Source organism: Mauremys mutica, chromosome 5, assembly GCF_020497125.1.
Source record: "Mauremys mutica isolate MM-2020 ecotype Southern chromosome 5, ASM2049712v1, whole genome shotgun sequence".
Taxonomy (NCBI): domain Eukaryota; kingdom Metazoa; phylum Chordata; order Testudines; family Geoemydidae; genus Mauremys; species Mauremys mutica.
This window is the reverse complement of record NC_059076.1, coordinates 59,132,351-59,151,624: the sequence shown is the minus strand read 5'-3', so window position 1 is coordinate 59,151,624 and position 19,274 is coordinate 59,132,351. Positions and strand designations below refer to the sequence as shown.

Here is a 19,274-nt window from a genome sequence, read left to right as displayed (position 1 = left end):
CATTGAAGTCAATGAGTCATGGCAATAAAGTGGGTTTATTTGCAAACTTGGGCTGTAGCATGATGACAAATCTCAAGTGAAGTGAGCAACTAAAAAGGGATCTAGACATTTGTTTGTCAATGTAATATCATAGCACAGGAAAGATGGACAGAACTAACCCAAATATAAAACATAATAGGCCTTTGAAATCCTATGCTGGTTTTCATGAGTCCCTCAGAAATGGGATGTCTGTTCCTTGCCCTTTTCATAAGAACTGACTGCATGGCCATTGATTTGGGTTTACCTTTTTAAAGGGATTCTTTAAAGGGATCCCAGCATGCTCTTGTAGTAATTAGCCCTTTATATCTGGGGGATACAACCAGCTGCAGGCCCAGGAAGATCACTTTGCTTTTGACTACTATAGGCTGCAACTCCATCTCTTCCAGCTAATAAGTATTTAGTTCCCTTTAAGATTTTTTTTTCTTTCTTTTCTCATTCTTGATGGTGCAGCAAATCTGATTGTGTACTCACCCTAACCAGGCTATTAGTTGAGAAGCTATAGCTAACAATTTGGTTTTCCCAAATTTCACATGCTTGTGGGAAATAGTGTTTATGGCCAGATTTAGGAATCAAGCATATCCCAGGTCACTACTCTTTCTTGAGTCTATTTTTAGACATACATGTGGATGGAAGATGAAGTGTCATATTCTCTCCTTCCTCAGCTAGGACCTTGGGCTTCAGAACCACCGGGGCTGATTTCTTAATAGGAGGAGATAGTCTCCCCACCCATCAAATACAATGCTTCAGTCAAGTGGCACCCTCTTGGGAGCTCTAGAACCAACAGCTCTTTACAGCGACACAGAACAGTCTCTTTAAAACAAGACATGATTGATTAGTCAGCTGGAACACAGTGTTTAGGAACATTAGATTAGAATGTGTGCATTTAGGCTTTACTTTATCAACCTCCCTGGGTTGAATCTCTGCACTGAGTCAGAAATCTTACTGTAGTCTGCTCAGACTTCCGTTCTTTGTCTCTAGTACCAATCATGCCCCTTGGCCAGCAGTTAAAAGTCAATGGTCCAATCATTAGTCTCCATTCATATACTGACAGTTCTTGATAGACTACTCATATGGACCCTAACATGCCTACTGACTCATGGCCAGTCACTTCCCTGTTTATACACTGTGCCTGAGAAGAAATTAACCTCTTCACACCCAGTGGGTAGCAATACAAAAGTGAATAGAGAAGCCAAGTCACAAACGTTGCATCAAAATAGGCATGTCCTACATTCTCCACAGTAACTATATACTGAAATGGCCCATTGTGGTATCTTATGTCTGTACACTTGAATGGCATGCTATTTTGCTTTTACATGCTGATGGATTTTACATGAAAATCTTCTAAACATATGTTTGGATAACAGGGAAGCATCCCTGCCTGATGCATTTGCAGTTAGTTTATTGTGATACAAACAATGGTGAAGTAATAGCCCTTCATTTATCTCTTGAACTAAATCCAAGGTGGAAGACATCAGACACCCAAAGTGAGCTACATCTAAATGCAGGAATTCTTGGACAAAGACCAGAGTGATGTTCATTAATATCTTTTTGGGACTTACGGGTGACATTTCCCAAAAGTGGCTAAAGGATCTAGGCACCTAACTCCCTTTGAAAGTCACACATCTTTAGTCACTTTTGGGAATCTCGCCCCGAAAGAACACTTAATTTAAAAAAAAAAATCAAAATCACAACTTTACATCAGTAACATGGAAATGCTTATCTATGTCACAAGGGGATTAACCAATATTTTTTCCAGGACTCTGAAGGTAATTTTAAGTGTTTTATTCATTTTTATTCTTAAAGTAAATAAAAAAATCTTAGCACTTGGCAGAAACTCTGCAAGTTCTAGTTCTCAATGTTAAAACAACTTGCATGATTACAAATCATGTGTTCTGGTGACATTTCAGAAGTAGCATCTTATATAGCTGTCATGATTACAAAGTTGTTCCATGACTAAACCTATAGAAATAGAAAAACTTCACTTATGAAGTTGGAGATGCATAGATTTTTGTAATAAAATAAAAGCTTCACAAAATAAGTTGTTCTAGATTTTGGAAAAACAAATAAAAGTAGTTACTTCTAAAACAATTTCAGGGAATGCAGGACACAGTAACCTGCCAACCACACACATACTACAAAACTAATGAGAAACTACATGCTCCACTTGGAGGCACATCCATTTTCTTCTTAAAAGAAGTAATTTATAGAAGAGTACATTGGTGATCTCTTTTTACATGCTGGATCCTTGTCAAGCCCTTGTCAAGAAATTATAAATTACTGAAGCATATTATAATGCAGTATCTCTGTATGTTCTGAGGAGTCCTTCACAATGTTTAATGTAGAAAGGTTAACTATTAATTGCAAAATAATTGTTTGGAATTATTCCCTCATCTTTAAAAAACAAACAAACCCACTATGCATTTTCCTCCCCTGGATTACTGAAATGTTACCATTGCCTACTGACATTGAGAACCTGTTGGTATTTGGGGAGAATGGGCCAATGTAATATTCACACAATTGTTTGGTGCTCATTCATCCACAACTCAGAAGTATTTGTTTTTCCTGAAGACAGCATAAACTGCTCAGAGAATAAAACAAGGTTTCAGAAAACTCATTAACAAATTGGTTAAACAACCTCAGCATGAGGTACATTACCCAAAGCTGTAACCTTGCACTGAGCAACAGGAAAGCATAAAGTACTGGGTATTAGTGCAGTTTTCCACTCTGATTTAGCTTCATAGGTACCCTAAAGCTATTTTTTATTGCAATCAAGCAGAAATTAGAGAGGTAAAAGTATTTTATAAGCTAGTAAGTAGCCATCCAGAACCTAGCTGAGTTTACTCACTGAGCTTTGACTTAATCTCTTAAAGCTGCTGTGGGATACATGCACAGTTTTTTACTTCACTGCTTGTGTAGCAATTCCCCCCCCTCTCTCTCTCTCCCCATCCTGCTGACATGCTACATGCTGAGAGCTTGATATCTATTTGTTCACATTGCTAGCTAGTTGAAGAATGGAAGGGAGTGTATAAGAAGGTGGTGGGAATAATGAAAAAGTATGAACAGGACACACAATGTGTTTATGTAAATACACACCACTGAGACTAACAACCTCACCTGATGAGCAGTTTGAAAAAAGCTTTAGATGTATTTTAAAATAAAAGCAATTTTAACTTTTTTAAAACTTCATATTGTGTTGGTGGGGAGAAGAGAAAGAAGGAAAGAAAACAAAGTAACTGCAATCTGGAGGAAAGAAAGTTGCTAGGATTTGAAGTGACCTACTGGCTCTGTTGGCATACCAACTAAAGAGCTGTTCACTTGTGTGACTGACTTCTATAGCTGCCACAGTGTTAATCCCTTGGGCTTTTCTTCTATTTGATTCAATTCTTTCCCTGCCCCCATTGTTGAAGTATCGCTGTTACATCCCCTATTCAAATTGATAATTCAAGGGGTTTTGGCCAATTTTGCCAGTCAGCAGCTGAACTTTTTACCCTGTTGACTCTTAGTATAGTCCAGTATTTAAACTTGGGCCTATTTTTTTCCCCAAAGTGGGCCACATAATTTTCAACAAAGCATTTGTATAGGAGTGACAATTATCACCTGGCCAACACTGTTTTCCACTCTGCATTCCTGGAAGTACCAGAAGTAACCAAACCAAATATTGCTTCAAATTTATCTTGTAGCAATACATACATCACATACTTTTCCATTTTTTATTTAATTCTGCACAGTGTAACAAAGCACATTTCACAACTGACGTTTTCAGAAAAGTTTACAATTGTGTTCTGGTAGTTTGGAATTAAAAAAACTCTTCTCTCCATAGTCACTACAATAACACCAGCTTTACAGCAAATAACAAATATTTAAACAGCTGTATTGTTCAACCAAGAATTACTAACTACAAATCAAACAGTTCTCATCATTTAGGAAAAAATGCAGCCGTACAAAACCTCTCTCTTTAGGCATCTTCACATCCTCCTCTTCTGTGTGCTTATATACAGAACTGTGAAAAGGAAAAAGTGAAACATGTTAAAGAATTCCAGTACATAAGGTGCCATGTTTACCCTATCAATTAAATCAAGATATCAGAAAATGTAAAAGTTGAAGTTCCAAAAGCAATATTAACTGAGTCAAACTACATATATGTAGTTTCTATTCCAGTTTTCCTTGTAGAACACTTAGTTTAATATATTACTTCATCAAATTGTGCACCATAACAGATAGAGGACGTACAGATGGATTCTATAGTGTGTCTGTTCCTAAAACCAATTTCACTGGAACTGCCTTCTGTGATGCCGAGGAGAGTCCAACAGGATGCGTAGATTAAGGGTGTTAGAAATAACAGTCTTGATCTGACAACAAAAGGTTCAAGATCCTCACTTATGGCAAAGGTCATGGTAACCTATGAAAGAGTCTGTACATTTCACTTATTGGGCCAGTACCACGGTGTCTTCTGATGCAGGAAACCCTTTAAATGTTTAGGAAAGGGTCTCCTTTGGGGCAGAGGGAAAGGAGGAGGAAGCCATGATACTTGCATCTTGGGTGCCCAGAGTGTGAAATATTTCAGAATTAACTATGCTCTCAAACTGAGGGGTGTCACTTCTCAGCTCAACCTGTTTTCTAGAATCTATTACAGCCCACCCCATAATGAGAAGTGGGCTACCTTGCCATCATCCAGCTTCTTCCCTCAGCCTTTAAAACATGCTCTTATTTCTAAGTCTTTAAAAAAGGGGGTAGGGGGAAGGTGAGATGGGGCAAAAACCCCTTGACCATATTTGCTTCCCTAACTTCAATCTCACCTATCCAAAATTCTGTAAGAGATGCCTGGCCAACCCTAAAGGTGACTTCTCTATTCTCATCCTCCCATTGAGACAAAGATTGTATAATTTCTCTCTTTCGTATGGGCTCTGTGCTCCTCTTGTTTTTCTCTTTCTGTCCTTGCCTGTGGATGTCCAGAGTTCAGCTCCTGGCCCTCTCCTTTTTTCCTCTTTACATTTTGCTCCTGGGTGACTTCATCTATTCCTGTGCCTTCACTTCTCTTCTCTACACTGATTCCTCTGCACGTGTGACCTCTGCCCCTCTGTTCATTCTTGAATCTTTGCCCACAGCCACCTCCCAACCTCTCTTCCTGGCATTTCCTGCTACCAGGGTGAAAGGTATGCCTATATTACAAATACCTCCATCTCAAGGGGTTGGGTTACACTACCATTATCCCTCAGTACAGTTAAAGATAGGCCATTTTATACTGGGGATAGGACCTTAACTGTCTTTGAACCACACTAAAACTTATCTGTCTAGTTCGGGGACGGCAACCTTTCAGAAGCGGTGTGCCGAGTCTTCATTTATTCACTCTAATTTAAGGTTTCGTGTGCCAGTAATACATTTTAATGTTTTTAGAAGGTCTCTTTCTATAAGTCTATAATATAGAACTAAACTATTGTTGTATCTAAAGTAAATAAAGTTTTTAAAATGTTTAAGAAGCTTCATTTAAAATTAAATTAAAATGTAGAGTCGCCCCAGACTGGTGGCCAGGACCTGGGCAGTGTGAGTGCCACTGAAAATCAGCTTGCATGCTGCCTTTGGCACGTGTGCCATAGGTTGCCTACCTCTGGTCTAGTTGCTTATACTCTGCCTATTTCCATGGTAGCTGAGCCTTGGAAAGTCTCATTATAACGTGTCATGGGTAAGTGTTAATTATGGCAATCTTCTTTAATGAGAGTAAAGTCTTCACCTGTAAGCACAGTCTTAAATATTAATAAACTGCACTGGACAGTTAAGTTAGTCAACATTCAGTTTTGGACAATCAAACTGTGAGTGTATATTACAGTGCTATCAATATCCACAGAACCCTATAAATGTACACACTGCTTTACAAAGCAAGATGGGATAAGCTCTGTGAAGCAAGGGACAGCTAGATAGACAAGACAGTTCTGGTGAATGTTATTGGTTGGCTGACTAAGAAAAGAAAGTGTCCTGTGATGGGTGGGTTAGAAGGAGGGATAGAAAAGAGAGGGTACTTGGTAAAAGACAGGGAGAGGGGAAGGAGTCACAGGGATCAATAAGGAAGAGCATAGGACCAGAATAGCGCAGCAGGAGGAAATGAGAACACAGATGGTAGGTAAAAGAAAGATTAAGTAAGGCCTCTAGCAAGAGTAAAAAGTTTGAAATAGATGTGGCTGGAGATAGGCAGTCACCTGATTTTGTTTTCATACATGCTTCAAATTCAAAATTCCATGCCAAAACCAATCTCCTAATCAAGAGTATTGCAAGGAGGGAGAGTTACCATTATTTCCTCGGATAAATGCATCCCCATATTTGTTCTTTAATTGACCATTTACATATTCTTCTGTCTGCTCCAGAGCTATGTTCATATACCCATCCAGGCAAGCCAGGACACCTGAAGACATTTAACAAGTTTTAAAAAATTTAAAACAAAACAGATTAGATTTCAAAAATCAGGGTAAACATAAATTTGACAGTCTTTTATTCTTCGACTACAACTCAAACCTCTCTTTCTAGATAAACTGCTCTGATTAACTGAAGCATACAGTCTACTCTAAGCCAATTAGAAAGCAGGTCAACAATGGTACAATGAAAAATTGTCACCATATCCTCATCATCCATCAGGTAGTGATTAAATCTTCATCAATCGCTCTGTAAATGAAAAAAACTACTTGTGATAAAACATAACTTTGTCACAAGATCAATGGCTTCGGCTTGGAAAGTTGAAAATGGTGCAATTCGTTTATGTATTAGCAAGAGATAGGTGGCCCTTAATATTCTACAGAAGAGCCTCATGTATTAGAAAGGAACTGGGCACACTGAATTTAGCTAGAAAAATGAATGGAAAGTCTATATAAAAGAGGTTGAGTTTTTTATCTAAATGAAATGTCAGGGACACCATAGAGTCATGGTGTTTAAGGCCAGAAGGAATGACCAGATCATCTAGTCTGACCTCCTGTATATCACGGGCCACCAACGTTTCCCAGCACTGGCACTAAACTGAAATTAGATGAAAGTATTATATACCACAGGAGACTAGACTATTACATGCCACAGGCAAAGAACAGAAGGGACTGAGGTGCACCAGAGCCTTTCACGACCCCTCAAATACTGATCAGTTAGACTCTGAGCAGGTAAGCAAAAACCACCCAGCCAAGGACCAGAGAGCGAGCATGCTCGGTGCCATCTCAGAGCCCTGGTCCCCCTCGTCCAATGTCCCATTTCCAGCCGTGCCCATCTCTAATGCTTCAGAGAAAGGAGATTGAAAAACAAAAACAAACAAGATACGGGGTTTGTGGGGGTATGAATCCCTTCCTGACTCCTGCAGGTGGCTGGCTGAAATCCTGAAGCATGAGCTTTTAGGAACATAAAACAAACTGGAAATGAGCTCAGGGCTCTTTGGTCCTACCCCCAACCATCACAAGCAACCCCGTCATACGATCACACTCATAAATTTGTCCAGCTCTTTCTTAAAACTCATTAAGTCATTTGTCCCCACAACTCATATGGGAGATTGATCCAGAACCTCACTCCTGTGGTAGCTACAAACCTTCTTCTAATTTCCAGCCTGTATTTGTTCACAGTCAGTTTATAGCCATTTGTTCTTGTGCCAACATTCACAGATTCTAAGGCCAGAAGGGTCCATTTGTGACCATCTAGTCTGACCTCTTGTATAGCACAGGCCATAGAACTTTCCCAAAATAATTCCTGGAGCAGATCTTTTAGAACATCCAATCTTCATTTAAAAACTGTCAGTGACGGAGACTCCACCATGACCCTTAGTAAATTGTTCCAAAGGTTAATTGCTCTCCCCATTGAAAATTTACACCTTATTTCCAGTCTGAATTTGTCCAATTTCAACTTCTAGCCATTGGATCATGTTATACCTTTCTCTGCTAGATTGAAAAGCCCATCATTTGCTCCCCATGCAGGTTCTTATAGACTGTAATCAAGTCATCCCTTAACCCTTCTCTTTGCCATGATAAATAGATTGAGCTCTTTGAGTTTATCATTATAAGGCATGTTTTCTAATCCTTTAATAATTCTCCTGGCTCTTTGTCCCCTCCCATTTATCACCATCCTTCTTGAATTGTGGGCATCAGAACTACACCCCAGTGCTAAATACAGATATAAAATAATCTCCTATCTTACTCAAGATTCCCATGCTTACGTGTCCCAGGATCACACTAGCTCTTCTGTCCACAGTGGGAATTCATGTTCAGCTGATTATCCACTAGAACCCCCAAATCTTTTTCAGAGTCAATGCTTCATATGACTGAGTCCTCCATCTGTAAGTATGGCCTACATTCTTTGTTACCAGATGTATCCATTTATATTTATCTGTATTAAAACACACTGTCTGCTTGTGTATAGTTTACCAAGTGATCTAGATCGCTCTAACTCAGTAACCTGTCCTCTTCATGATTTACTGTTCCCCCCAATTCTTGTGTCATCTGCAATTTTATCAGTGATAATTTTATGTTTCCTTCCAAGTCACTGATCAAGATGGTAAATAGCATAGGGCCAAGAACTGATCCCTGCAGGATCCAACTGAAAAAACACCCACATGATGATACCTCATCTACAGTTGCATTCTGAGACCTATCATTGAGCTAGTTTTTAATCCATTTAATGTGTGCCACGTTAATTTTATATCATTCTAGTTTTTTTAAAACAAAATGTCACGTGGTACCAACTCTGATGCCTAACAGAAGTCTAAGTATATATGTCAACACTATTACCTTTATCAACCAAACTTGTAATCTCGTCAAAAAAATAACTTAGTTTGATGGGATCAATTTTCCATAAACCCATGTTAATTTGCATTAATTACACTCTTTCGGTTATTTAATTATTTATTTATTTTTATTAATCGAGCCCTGTATCAGCCACTCATTATCTTGGCTGAGACTGATGTCAGGCTGACAGGCCTATAATTAACCGGGTCATCCCAATTACCTTTTTAAAAATGGCGAAACATTAGCTTTCTTCCAGTCTCCTGGAACTTCCCCAGTGATCCAAGTCTTATTGAAAATCAAAATTAACGGTCCAGAGATCACTTCAGACAGCTCTCTTAATCCTTTAGTTTAAATAGTTCTAAATAACTTCAATATCCATGAAGTGATCACCTTAATATAGGATAGCATAGTGCCCCATAATATGCCACATTTTACAACAATTTTGATCTACAATATCTTTAAAGAAAAAATTTCTTTGACTGGCAGCTGTTATCTTCATCCTATAAGTTACACATTTCAATAAACTTCAACATTTTTCTTGAACACAACTCAGCTAAAATTGTAGTAACTGACATTTACTTTTAAAAAAAATACTATAAATTTTTATTTCATTATAACTAAGCTTGCAACATTTTAAAATGAACACATTTTTAAACATGCCACAGGCATCAATTTTCCAAGATAGTTATACAGTTTAGTTACTGATCACAAAGAAAAATTCCCTGCCCTTTAGTATTTTATTTTCTTGACTTTAAACAAATGAATACAGAAGCAATGTTGCTTTTAAAAATATGTATCTTTTCTTTTCCCATTTTTCTCTTAGTCTTCTTCTGCACTGCACTCTATATACAGAATTCACTTCCTGAGCTGGTCCAGTAAGTCCCTTAAATCCCTCCTCAAGACCTGCTTCTTTTGTGACACCCATGAATCCCTGTTTCTTCAAAAGAGCTCCACCAGCATGGAACTCAAGGCAGGATTAGGATTTTAGCCATCTACTTACTTATTCTGTTTACTTAATGAACAAATTGTTCATTTATGTAGAGGGAAGGGGTTTAATGTTGGGAGGAACAGGTGCTAGGGACACTAGAACTGAAGCTTGGGGATAGCTTGAAGAACTATTTTTTTTTTTTTGTTAAACACACTAAACTTGCAACTAGTAAGATGTGTGCCCTGTCACACTGGTCTTTTTATATGCTGTATCCCTTCCCCTACTACTCATCATTTTTGTCATCTTAGACTCTATTCTTTAGGGTTGGGACTACGCTTTCCTCTGGGATCGGAAAACGTCTGGTACTTTTTGGGTTCTAAATAATTAACTGTATAATTTAACTGTATAACTGTCTGGATTAAAGAACAGCAATGTGGAAAAAACAATCCAGTTGGACTCTTGTCTAGCACACATCCTCACATCTCAGCAGTGTTACTGTAAGATCTTCCATTAAATAACTAGGAATTTGAACTCTCTTGCCAACTTTTATGGTCTTAGGATCACATTTTCCTACAAGTGTTTTTCTTTCTTCTCTTTCCACACAAATAGGAGAAACTGACTAACTACAGGCAAAGTGCTGTTAATTGCACGAAATAAACAAAATGAAAGATTCCCCCCCCCCACCCCCGCTCTGATCTCTGTTATAGTAATCTCGGGAATTACTTTTAACAATAGTAGGTAAAAAATAATTTCAGACAAGTGAGTCTAAAGTTGACTACATACCTTTTAAAAATATCATTCGTATGCCTTAAATGGCAGTGTTTTCACAGCCTTTTTTGTTCCCAGTGTGGGTTCATGTTTATTTCATTCTTTTCTTCCTCCTTGTATTTTTCCACTCTACTAACAGGCCTGGCATAAAATGTTATTGTTACCCAACCTCCTATTTACATTTTAAATGTGTATATACACACACAGGCAAGCAAGTCACACACAGTAATTTACCAAATATGGTTTGTGCTTTTTCATGGCCTCTTCCCTTAAATGTGGCATTCACTTGGCACAGAATTGAGACATTTTGCAATTATACAGTCATACCTGCATTAGGTGATATTTGTCAAAAAAGTACAATTAGCAACATGGCCTAGAAACAGAAATAGATACATTTGTTGACAAATTTGTAATGAGAGTCTGGAATCCTTTTTGAACAAAAAGTTTTTTTAAATGTTTTAAGGAATTTCACAAATGCAGCTTACATTATAGTTTCATGTACTATAATAAATCCTCAAGTAAATTTTCCTCACCATAACACATGCGCTATTCTCTCAAACAGCATAAAGTGAAGTCAGCTGAGCTATACCCGTGTAAAAACTGGTGTGATCAGTATCGGGCCTATAACATTTATATATTTGAAGCACTCAGTAAAATACTTTTTTTTGGGGGGGCGGGGGAAATTGAAATGTATAGTTTCATGTTAGAGTGTTTTCTACGTCCCAGCCAGTCTCCTCTTCCTCACTGAAAGCAAGCAGTGAGGTATAAACCTCTGATGACACTGCTAAAACAAAAAAGAACACAGCGCCAACAGACCTATTCTGATAGAAGTCATGCTGGGTCACTAGACCTGTAAGAGAAGCTTCTCCTTGATAATCCTATGAGAGGATAGGCCCATGACTAACTTGGATTTTCAAAAGCATTTAAGTGATGTTAGAGCAAGAATCCCATTTAGAGCCATTGGAACTTTTGCTCCTACATTACAGTTCTTTTAAAAAATCCCATTTTAAGGCCCCAATCCAACAGTTAAACATATGCGTAACTCTAGAGGATTCGAAATTCCTACGCTCGGAGCCTACGCTGCTTCTTTCAAGACTACTGACCTAGACAAATTGTTTTAATCAAAAAAACAAGTGTTTTTTTCCCCATCAGCAATTTCTCCAGAATTATTTATTTTTATTTAACATTATGTCACCCTTTCCCAAATCTAAAATTGGCTATTCTAACACTTCAGATCACTGCACTACTAACTGGGATCCCCAGTTCAAGATTCCCAAACAAAATTCTCTCTGGAGCTTATGAAATCACTAAAATAAATATGTCACTCTGGGCCCACAGGATACAGGAGTTGCACCAGTCACAACACGAACTTGAGAATCTAACTCAAGCTACTATTACTATAGCAATAATCCTGATATATGCAAGCCGCCATACTAACACAGCCACAGAAAGAAAATACAAGTACCACGAAATTAACATTCCTGCAAAGTTCTCTTGCTTTTATTATTTATGGGACAGTCATTGTTTTAAAGTTAAGCATTGTATTTGTCCCTTCCTCCCCCAAACAGTGAGAATGTAGACATTATTCATTCTGGGAGAGAGTGGAGAGAACTTACCTCGATAATCAACTCCAGAATTTAACTTTACAACAACAGGCCTTCCTATAATTTGTTTTAAGAAGTCACTAGGGGTTTGCTTCCGTAGACTCATTGTGATGGTCCTGGTGGTCTGGGAGGGAAAAAAATGTTTTAGATAAATAACTCAAATACTGATCTTAAAACATATATTCACTAAGACAGGCAGTCTTGTGGCTCTCAAAGTGTTCAGTAGGGAAAAAATATCAAAGTGGATAAAAGTGATATCTGTAGAAAAAGAGGACAGACTTAAAACTGCAGTTCCATAGCCATAGCATGAAACATTCTATTTAACTTTTTTGCAGTTTCTGAAATTCTTAATAGGAATCTTCATATGTTTTTCTGTTAAACATCTGTTCACCATGCTGTGCTTCTTGCAAACTTCCAATGTAGCCAGCAAAGGCTTTTATTTTCCATAACACCTTTTGTTAAAGCAGCTTTACTCGAATTATGGAATCAAGAATAGTTAATGTGTTTCATATCTAAAAAAAATACAGAAATACAGTTATATGCAGACTGCTATGTTAAAATGGAAAGAGCAAGGAGATTGTGTTAAAAGTAAAATTCTGGGAATGATTCTGATCTTAGTTACGCTCATGAAAATAAAAAATAATTTGGTTGAAGTCACTCTCTCAAACTCAATGAAGTTACATCATGCACACAATATATGGAAATAATCAGTACATGAGCATGTACTGTGCATGCTTTAGATTCAGCTAAAAACATACCGTATATACTCGTTCGTAAGCCAAATTTTTTTTTAGTAAAAAAGGGAAGCATCAGAGAAGGGGGTTGGCTTATGAACGGGTATAGAGAGGGAGAGGTGGGACACAGCCCCTCCCCCCAACAGAGGGAGCAAGGAGAGGCAGCACAGCCAGCAGAGCCAGAAGGGAAGAGGCGGGGCCAGAGTCTCTCCTTCTGGCCAGGCTGCTCTCCCCCCAGCCTCCAAAGCAGCTGCAGCTCCAGGGCTGGCAGGCTGTGTCTGCGCCACCCAGCCTGCGGGAGCTGCTCCAGCCAGGCCAGAGACATCCTCACCTGGCCCACCCCAGCTAAGGTGGGAAGGGATGGGATGGGGAGAGTGTGGGGTTCCCAGGCTAGGGGTGGGGTCATGTGGGGGGGTGGTCACAGAGGTTACTCCCCTAATCCCCAGCTTCTCTTCCTACTCCCCCACCCCCCAAGGATTTCCCCACCAGTTGCTCTCCCGGCCGTCAGGCCTGCCGGGACACTTTGTTTACTTGTTTACCTCCGTGCCTGCGGACACTTGAGGTAAACAAACCATCTTGGCCCGCCAGAGGCTTATCCTGATGGCCCGAGAGACAAAGTTTGCCGACCCCTGAATTATAGGGTCAGCGTCTGAATGGGTCATAAATTTCCATTTTTACTTATCCATCTTCGGGGCGGGAGGGGGTCGGCTTCTAAATGAACCGGCTTATGATTGAGTATATAGGGTACTAAGAACTGATCTGTATTATCAACTCATCATCTACAAAGTTTCACTTTTAGAAACAAAGCTAACTGCAGCAAATAAAACTACTAAACATATTTTAACAAAACTAAAACCAGAAGAAACATTTTTAAAACGTTTTAATACAAAAGACCAAAGAAGTATCTGAACATAACTATACTCTTTACTAACTTTTACTTAAATAAATAAATAAATAAGCAAAAGTAGTTTCTAAAACTGTCTAGCATCACACACAGCTTACATGAACCACCTAGCTCCCTCCAAAAAGGCTCAGGTTTAGTGTACTAGTTTTTCCAATATAAAGACTTCCATAGACTGGGGAGCAAGAAGGAAGAGGGAATGTAAAAGTTAGTATGTCAGAGTCCTGGATGCACAGAAGCTTTTCTTAATGGATTTAAGGTTACTGCAGTGGGCACAATAGTAAAATCAGGATGGTATGTCTGCAAATGTATGTATATATCTTTTATTAGAGGAACGGCCACAATTTTAGGTCTATCAGCATGTTATTTTACCTGCTGACATTAAGTTTACTGCTAATTTTCAGTCTGATGTGACTTCAACAAGTTTTAGAACTCATTAAAAATATTACATAAGTTTACACTGGAAATTCTACTCAGAAACACTCCCACATTACTGTTGTTATTATTTGTATTATACTAGCATCTAGAGATCCCAACTGAATTTGGGGCCCCATTATGCTATGCACTGTACAAACTACACTGCAAGAGAAAGTCCCCGAAAACGTACAATCTAAAAATACAAATTGGCTGTCTTGTATAAACACCATAAGCAATCTGATCACTTTTAGAGAAGTAATCAGAAAAGACAGCTGTTCATTCTGGTTCAGCATGATTTCTAAATGTAGCTTACAGGTCCTCCTATCACAATGTAACAACATCTTGCTATGCTATTTTCAATGACCCACATCAACCATTGGAGAGCCTTACTCAGAAAAACTTTTACCACTTTCACGTTTTAAACACAGCAGTCAATTAAAAATATGAATTGTTCTGGGTCATTATGCTTCTTCAGTAGTCAGAATACATATTATCCAGTCTATTCTTATATCTGTGCTAGGTTTTTGTATCTGTGAATTCTAACATCCCTTTTCTACTCCTCACCTTCTAAATTCTAAATGAGACAAGACTAGCAACTCTGTAAAACTGCTTCTCAGCTTCCAGGGCAGAAGGGTAGGACTAGTAAACTTCAGAACCTTGACTGGAGCCAATGGTGTAAAATGACTTTATTGATCAAAGATGAAGGCTGAACACCTTAATTTTAATTCCTAGGTCTTTAAGATAACACTTATGTATTATATTGGGGGTGGGGGGTGTCAAATTTTTGTATAGTGTGGACTGCATAGTGTTTCATGAACCACTTCCCTTTCTGTTGTGATTACACACCATCAGTGTGTCAGCTATAGCAAAAGATACAGAGAAAAATATTAAGAGTGTATTCAGTGTATTTTAACTGTCTAAGGCCTGGTCTACACTATGCGTTTACACTGGTTTTAGGAGCGTTAAACCGATTTAACGCCACACCCGTTCACACTAAGAGGCCCTTTATATCGATATAAACCGGCTCTTTAAACCGGTTTCTGTACTCCTCCCCAACGAGAGGACTAGCGCTAATATCGGTATTACCATATCGGATTAGGGTTAGTGTGGCCGCAAATCGACGGTATTGGCCTCCGGGCGGTATCCCACAGTGCACCACTGACCGCTCTGGACAGCAATCAGAACTCGGATGCAGTGGCCAGGTAGACAGGAAAAGCCCCGCGAACTTTTGAATATCATTTCCTGTTTGCCCAGCGTGGAGCTCCGATCAGCACGGGTGGCGATGCAGTCCGAAATCAAAATCCAAAAAGAGCTCCAGCATGGACCATACGGATGTGATCGCTGTATGGGCAGGCAAATCTGTTCTATCAGAGCTCCGTTACAGAAGACGAAATTCCAAAGCATTTTTAAAAAATCTCCAGACAGAGGCCACGGCAGGGACTCAGCACACTGCTGCGTGACAAACATAACGGAAAGCCAAAGAATCAAATGGACGCTCATGGAGGGAGGGAGGGGGGACTGAGGACTCAAGCTATCCCACAGTTCCTGCAGTCTCCGAAAAGCATTTGCATTCTTGGCTGAGCTCCCAATGCCTGTAGGGTCAAACACATTGTCCGGGGTGGTTCAGGGCATAGCTCGTCAATTTACCCCCCACCCCCACCCCCAGGAGTAAAAGGGAAAAAAATCCTCTCTCGACTCTTTTAAATGTCACCCTATGTTTACTGAATGCTGCTGATAGACGTGATGCTACAGCAATCAACTGCAGCATCCTCGCCCCCCTCCTTGGTGGCTGATGGTACAATATGGTTGATATCCATCGTCATCATCAGCCTTGTGGTAGATGATGCAGTGTAGTAGGACTGGTATCCGTTCTCATCATCAGCCTGTGAGTGCTCCTGGCTGGCCTCCAGTGAGGTCGGCCGGGGGCGCCTGGGTAAAAAACTCCTGATCATTCCCAGTAGATGGTACAGAACGGCTGGTAACCATCTTCATCATAGCAACAGGGGGCTGAGCTCCATCAGCCCCCGCCCTTCATGTGTAAAGAAAAGACTCTGTACTGCCTGGACTATCATAGCAGCGGGATGCTGGGCTCCTCTCCTCCACACTGCTTAATGTCCTGTCTGGACTATCATAGCAGCTGGAGGCTGCCTTCCCCTCATTTTATCTCAGTAACAAGTCACTGTTTCTTATTCCTGCATTCTTTATTACTTCATCACACAAATGGGGGGACACTGCAACAGTAGCCCAGGAAGGCTGGGGGAGGAGGGAATCAACAGGTGGGGTTGTTGCAGGGGCACCCCCTGTGAATGGCATGCAGCTCATCATTTCTGCGGGATCTGACACGGAGCGGCTGTGCTCTCTGGTTCTCTGATACACTGGTTCTCTAGTACACTTGCCCCATATTCTAGGCAGGACTGATTCTATTTTTAGGTACCATAAAGGAGGGATTGACTCAGGGAGTCATTCCCATTTTTGTCTTTTGCGCCCCCGGCCGATCTCAGCCAGGGGCACCTATGACAGCAGCAGATGGTACAGCACAGAAGGACTGGTAACCGTCATCTCATTACCAATTTACAATGGCATGGTAGATGGTACAGAACGGCTGATAACCATCTCTGCTATCATGCAAAAGCAAATGAATGCTGCTGTATCGCCTCTGTCAGCGGCATCTAGTACAAAAGGCAAAACAGGCTCCGTGGTTGCCATGCTAATGGCGTCTGCCAGGGCAATCCAGGGAAAAAGGGCACGAAATGATTGTCTGCCATTGCTTTCCCAGAGGAAGGAGTGACTGATGACATTTACCCAGAACCACCCGCGACAATGATTTTTGCCCCATCAGGCACTGGGATCTCAACCCAGAATTCCAAGGGGCGGGGGAAACTGCAGGAACTATGGGATAGCTACAGAATAGCTACCCACAGTGCAACGCTCCAGAAATCGATGCTAGCCTCGGACCGTGGACTCACACCACCGAATTAATGTGCTTAGTGTGGCCGTGTGCACTCGATTTTATACAATCTGTTTTACTAAACCGGTTTATGTAAAATCAGAATAATCCCGTAGTGTAGACATACCCTAAGGCTGGTCTGCACTTGAAAGTTAGGTTGCCTTAAAACTACATCACTCAGTTCTGTGTGGCTCAGGGACAATCTTTAAATGTGTATATTGGTGAGCATCAAGCACGCTCTGTGATATACAAGTAAATAAGAATAAGATAAAAATCAAACAAAGCTTCCTTACTTTATAAGACTGCATAAAAGCATCCCAAGGGAAACAGTAGAGACCCCACTGATTAAGAGATTTAAAAAGTTCTTGAGACTAGTGCCTAGGCAACAATTTTGCATTACATGAATGAGCATATGTATTGGGTTACTTTTTCATCTCTCATTTAGGATCCTCCAGATCAGAAATGGTACTGCAGATTTTAATGGGACTTTACACATTGTCACTCATCTAGTAACAGGTGGGCACATAGAAAACCCACAGCAACTAGAACAACCTATGAAAAACAGTAACTGTGTGTAAAAATACCAGCCCAAGGCTGACATTGCAGCAGCTCAGAAATGGATGATAGAATCCCAAGTGAGAAGAACAGCCTCTGATGCGGGACTTGTGCAGGCTCTACTATCCAGCCTGCTTTGTGGGCTGCTCCACCTCACTTAGATTGTCACATTCATACAATATGTTAGACGGGACCACAGGCGATCATCTAGTCCAACCCCCTGCCCAGAGCAGGATCAATCCCACATCCTTAAATGGCCCCCTCAAGGACTGAACTCACAACCCTGAGTTTAGCAGGCCAATGCTCAAAGCACTGAGCTAGATCCTTTCTGTACTTCACCCTGAAGGGAAGCAAAGGGCCTGTGCATAGCCAAACGCTGTGATGGGATGCAGCGAGCGTCCGACCCTCGCTGTAAGTTAGTGGGGCTCCTCTCGCTGCTACTGCGCCCAGCCTGACCCTACACCCCTCGCTCGGGGCAGCTCCCTTGAACCCCACAGGGCTGCAAGCGGCGGTAGCAGGCCCGGGGCGTTGAATTCAGCTGTGGAACCGCTGCCCAATCAGCGCCACTCCGCTCCCGGGGCAGCTCCGGGTTCCTATTTAGACCCAGGGGCTCGCAGCCGCCGCGCTCCCCAAGCTGGGATTTTTCTCCGAGCCCCAGCGGCTGCTCGGGCCGCCTTTGGGCAGGGCCCGGCGTGGAGCCGCACACGCCTTTCACTGCGACAGGCAGCGGGCGCCTCCCTCCCCCCGGGCCGCGCGGGGGCCCCGGCACACGCAGGGAGAGACGCGCAGAGGAGCCGCGCCCCAGCTGCGCGCGGCGGCCCTGACCACGTGGAGCCCGTGCGGACAGAGCGCCCCGGGCGCGCGGCGGCCGCCCCTGCTGCCCCGAGTTCTCGCGCACCCACCTCACTCGCTCACCCGCGCCCCGTCCGCTGGCGGCCACTCAGTCGGCCAGTTCCCAAGCGAAGCGAGGGACGGGCAGCGCTCGCAACCAATCAACGCCCCCTCCCGTACTTCCGGCTCCGCTACGGTCAGGCGGCTGAGCCAAAACACCCAAGAGACTGAGCGCGCGTTTGCTCGCCAGTGCTCGGGTTTGAAGGGTGCTCTACCCTTTAGCCGCCACTGTCCAGTCCCTGCGGCAGTTATCCGTCCCTGCAGCTGCCCTGCTGCCACTGCCAGCCTCGGGCTAGCTAAGTACGGGCCTGTCCTAGCTGGAGACCAGAGCAGGTCCGCTGCAGGTCAGATCTGCTCAAACTAGGTTGAGTCTTGTAAGAGCCTAGTTAGTGTCTAGACTCTATGACATGCTTGTAGGAGGGGGGCATGTGACCACCCCACGTGTCATTTCTGGCCCCTTCTTTCCTACTCCCCCTGCGCCTCCCACACCTGCTCCAAGCCACACCACCTTGCCCCCACTCTGCTCACAGCTCCTTCCCCTCTGACTTCTCCCATCGCCTCCCCTCTGTGGGCGTGGTGTGGGCCAGAGCAGGCCCCGGACACCTACTACCAAGCAGGAAACTGCGGCTGCGAGCGAGGAAGAGACGGGACTCAGACGGCTTCCCTGTGCCATCTCTGGTCCCTGCTCTGGGTGCCCCCTAGAAGGGCTCAGCTTGGGTGACCAAGTGTCTGGTTTTTGATCCAGTCGAAAA

At 41.8% G+C, this 19,274-nt stretch overlaps 1 protein-coding gene across 2 annotated transcripts; it reads right to left on the bottom strand.

Annotated features, from left to right (window-relative positions):
* Positions 1-3,639: 3,639 nt before the first annotated feature.
* LSM6 (LSM6 homolog, U6 small nuclear RNA and mRNA degradation associated) lies at positions 3,640-18,682 on the bottom strand. Of its 2 annotated transcripts, none has more exons than XM_045019906.1 (4): positions 18,547-18,661; positions 12,090-12,201; positions 6,320-6,433; positions 3,640-4,039 (listed from the first exon to the last, which is right to left on the bottom strand). In XM_045019906.1, the coding sequence occupies exons 2-4, from the start codon at positions 12,181-12,183 to the stop codon at positions 4,005-4,007; spliced, it is 243 nt and encodes an 80-aa protein (XP_044875841.1). In that variant the 5' UTR covers positions 12,184-12,201; positions 18,547-18,661; the 3' UTR covers positions 3,640-4,004. The 2 variants fall into 2 exon arrangements, with proteins under 2 accessions (XP_044875841.1, XP_044875840.1); XM_045019905.1 differs by having other exon boundaries at positions 3,659-4,039; positions 18,534-18,682.
* Positions 18,683-19,274: the final 592 nt, after the last annotated feature.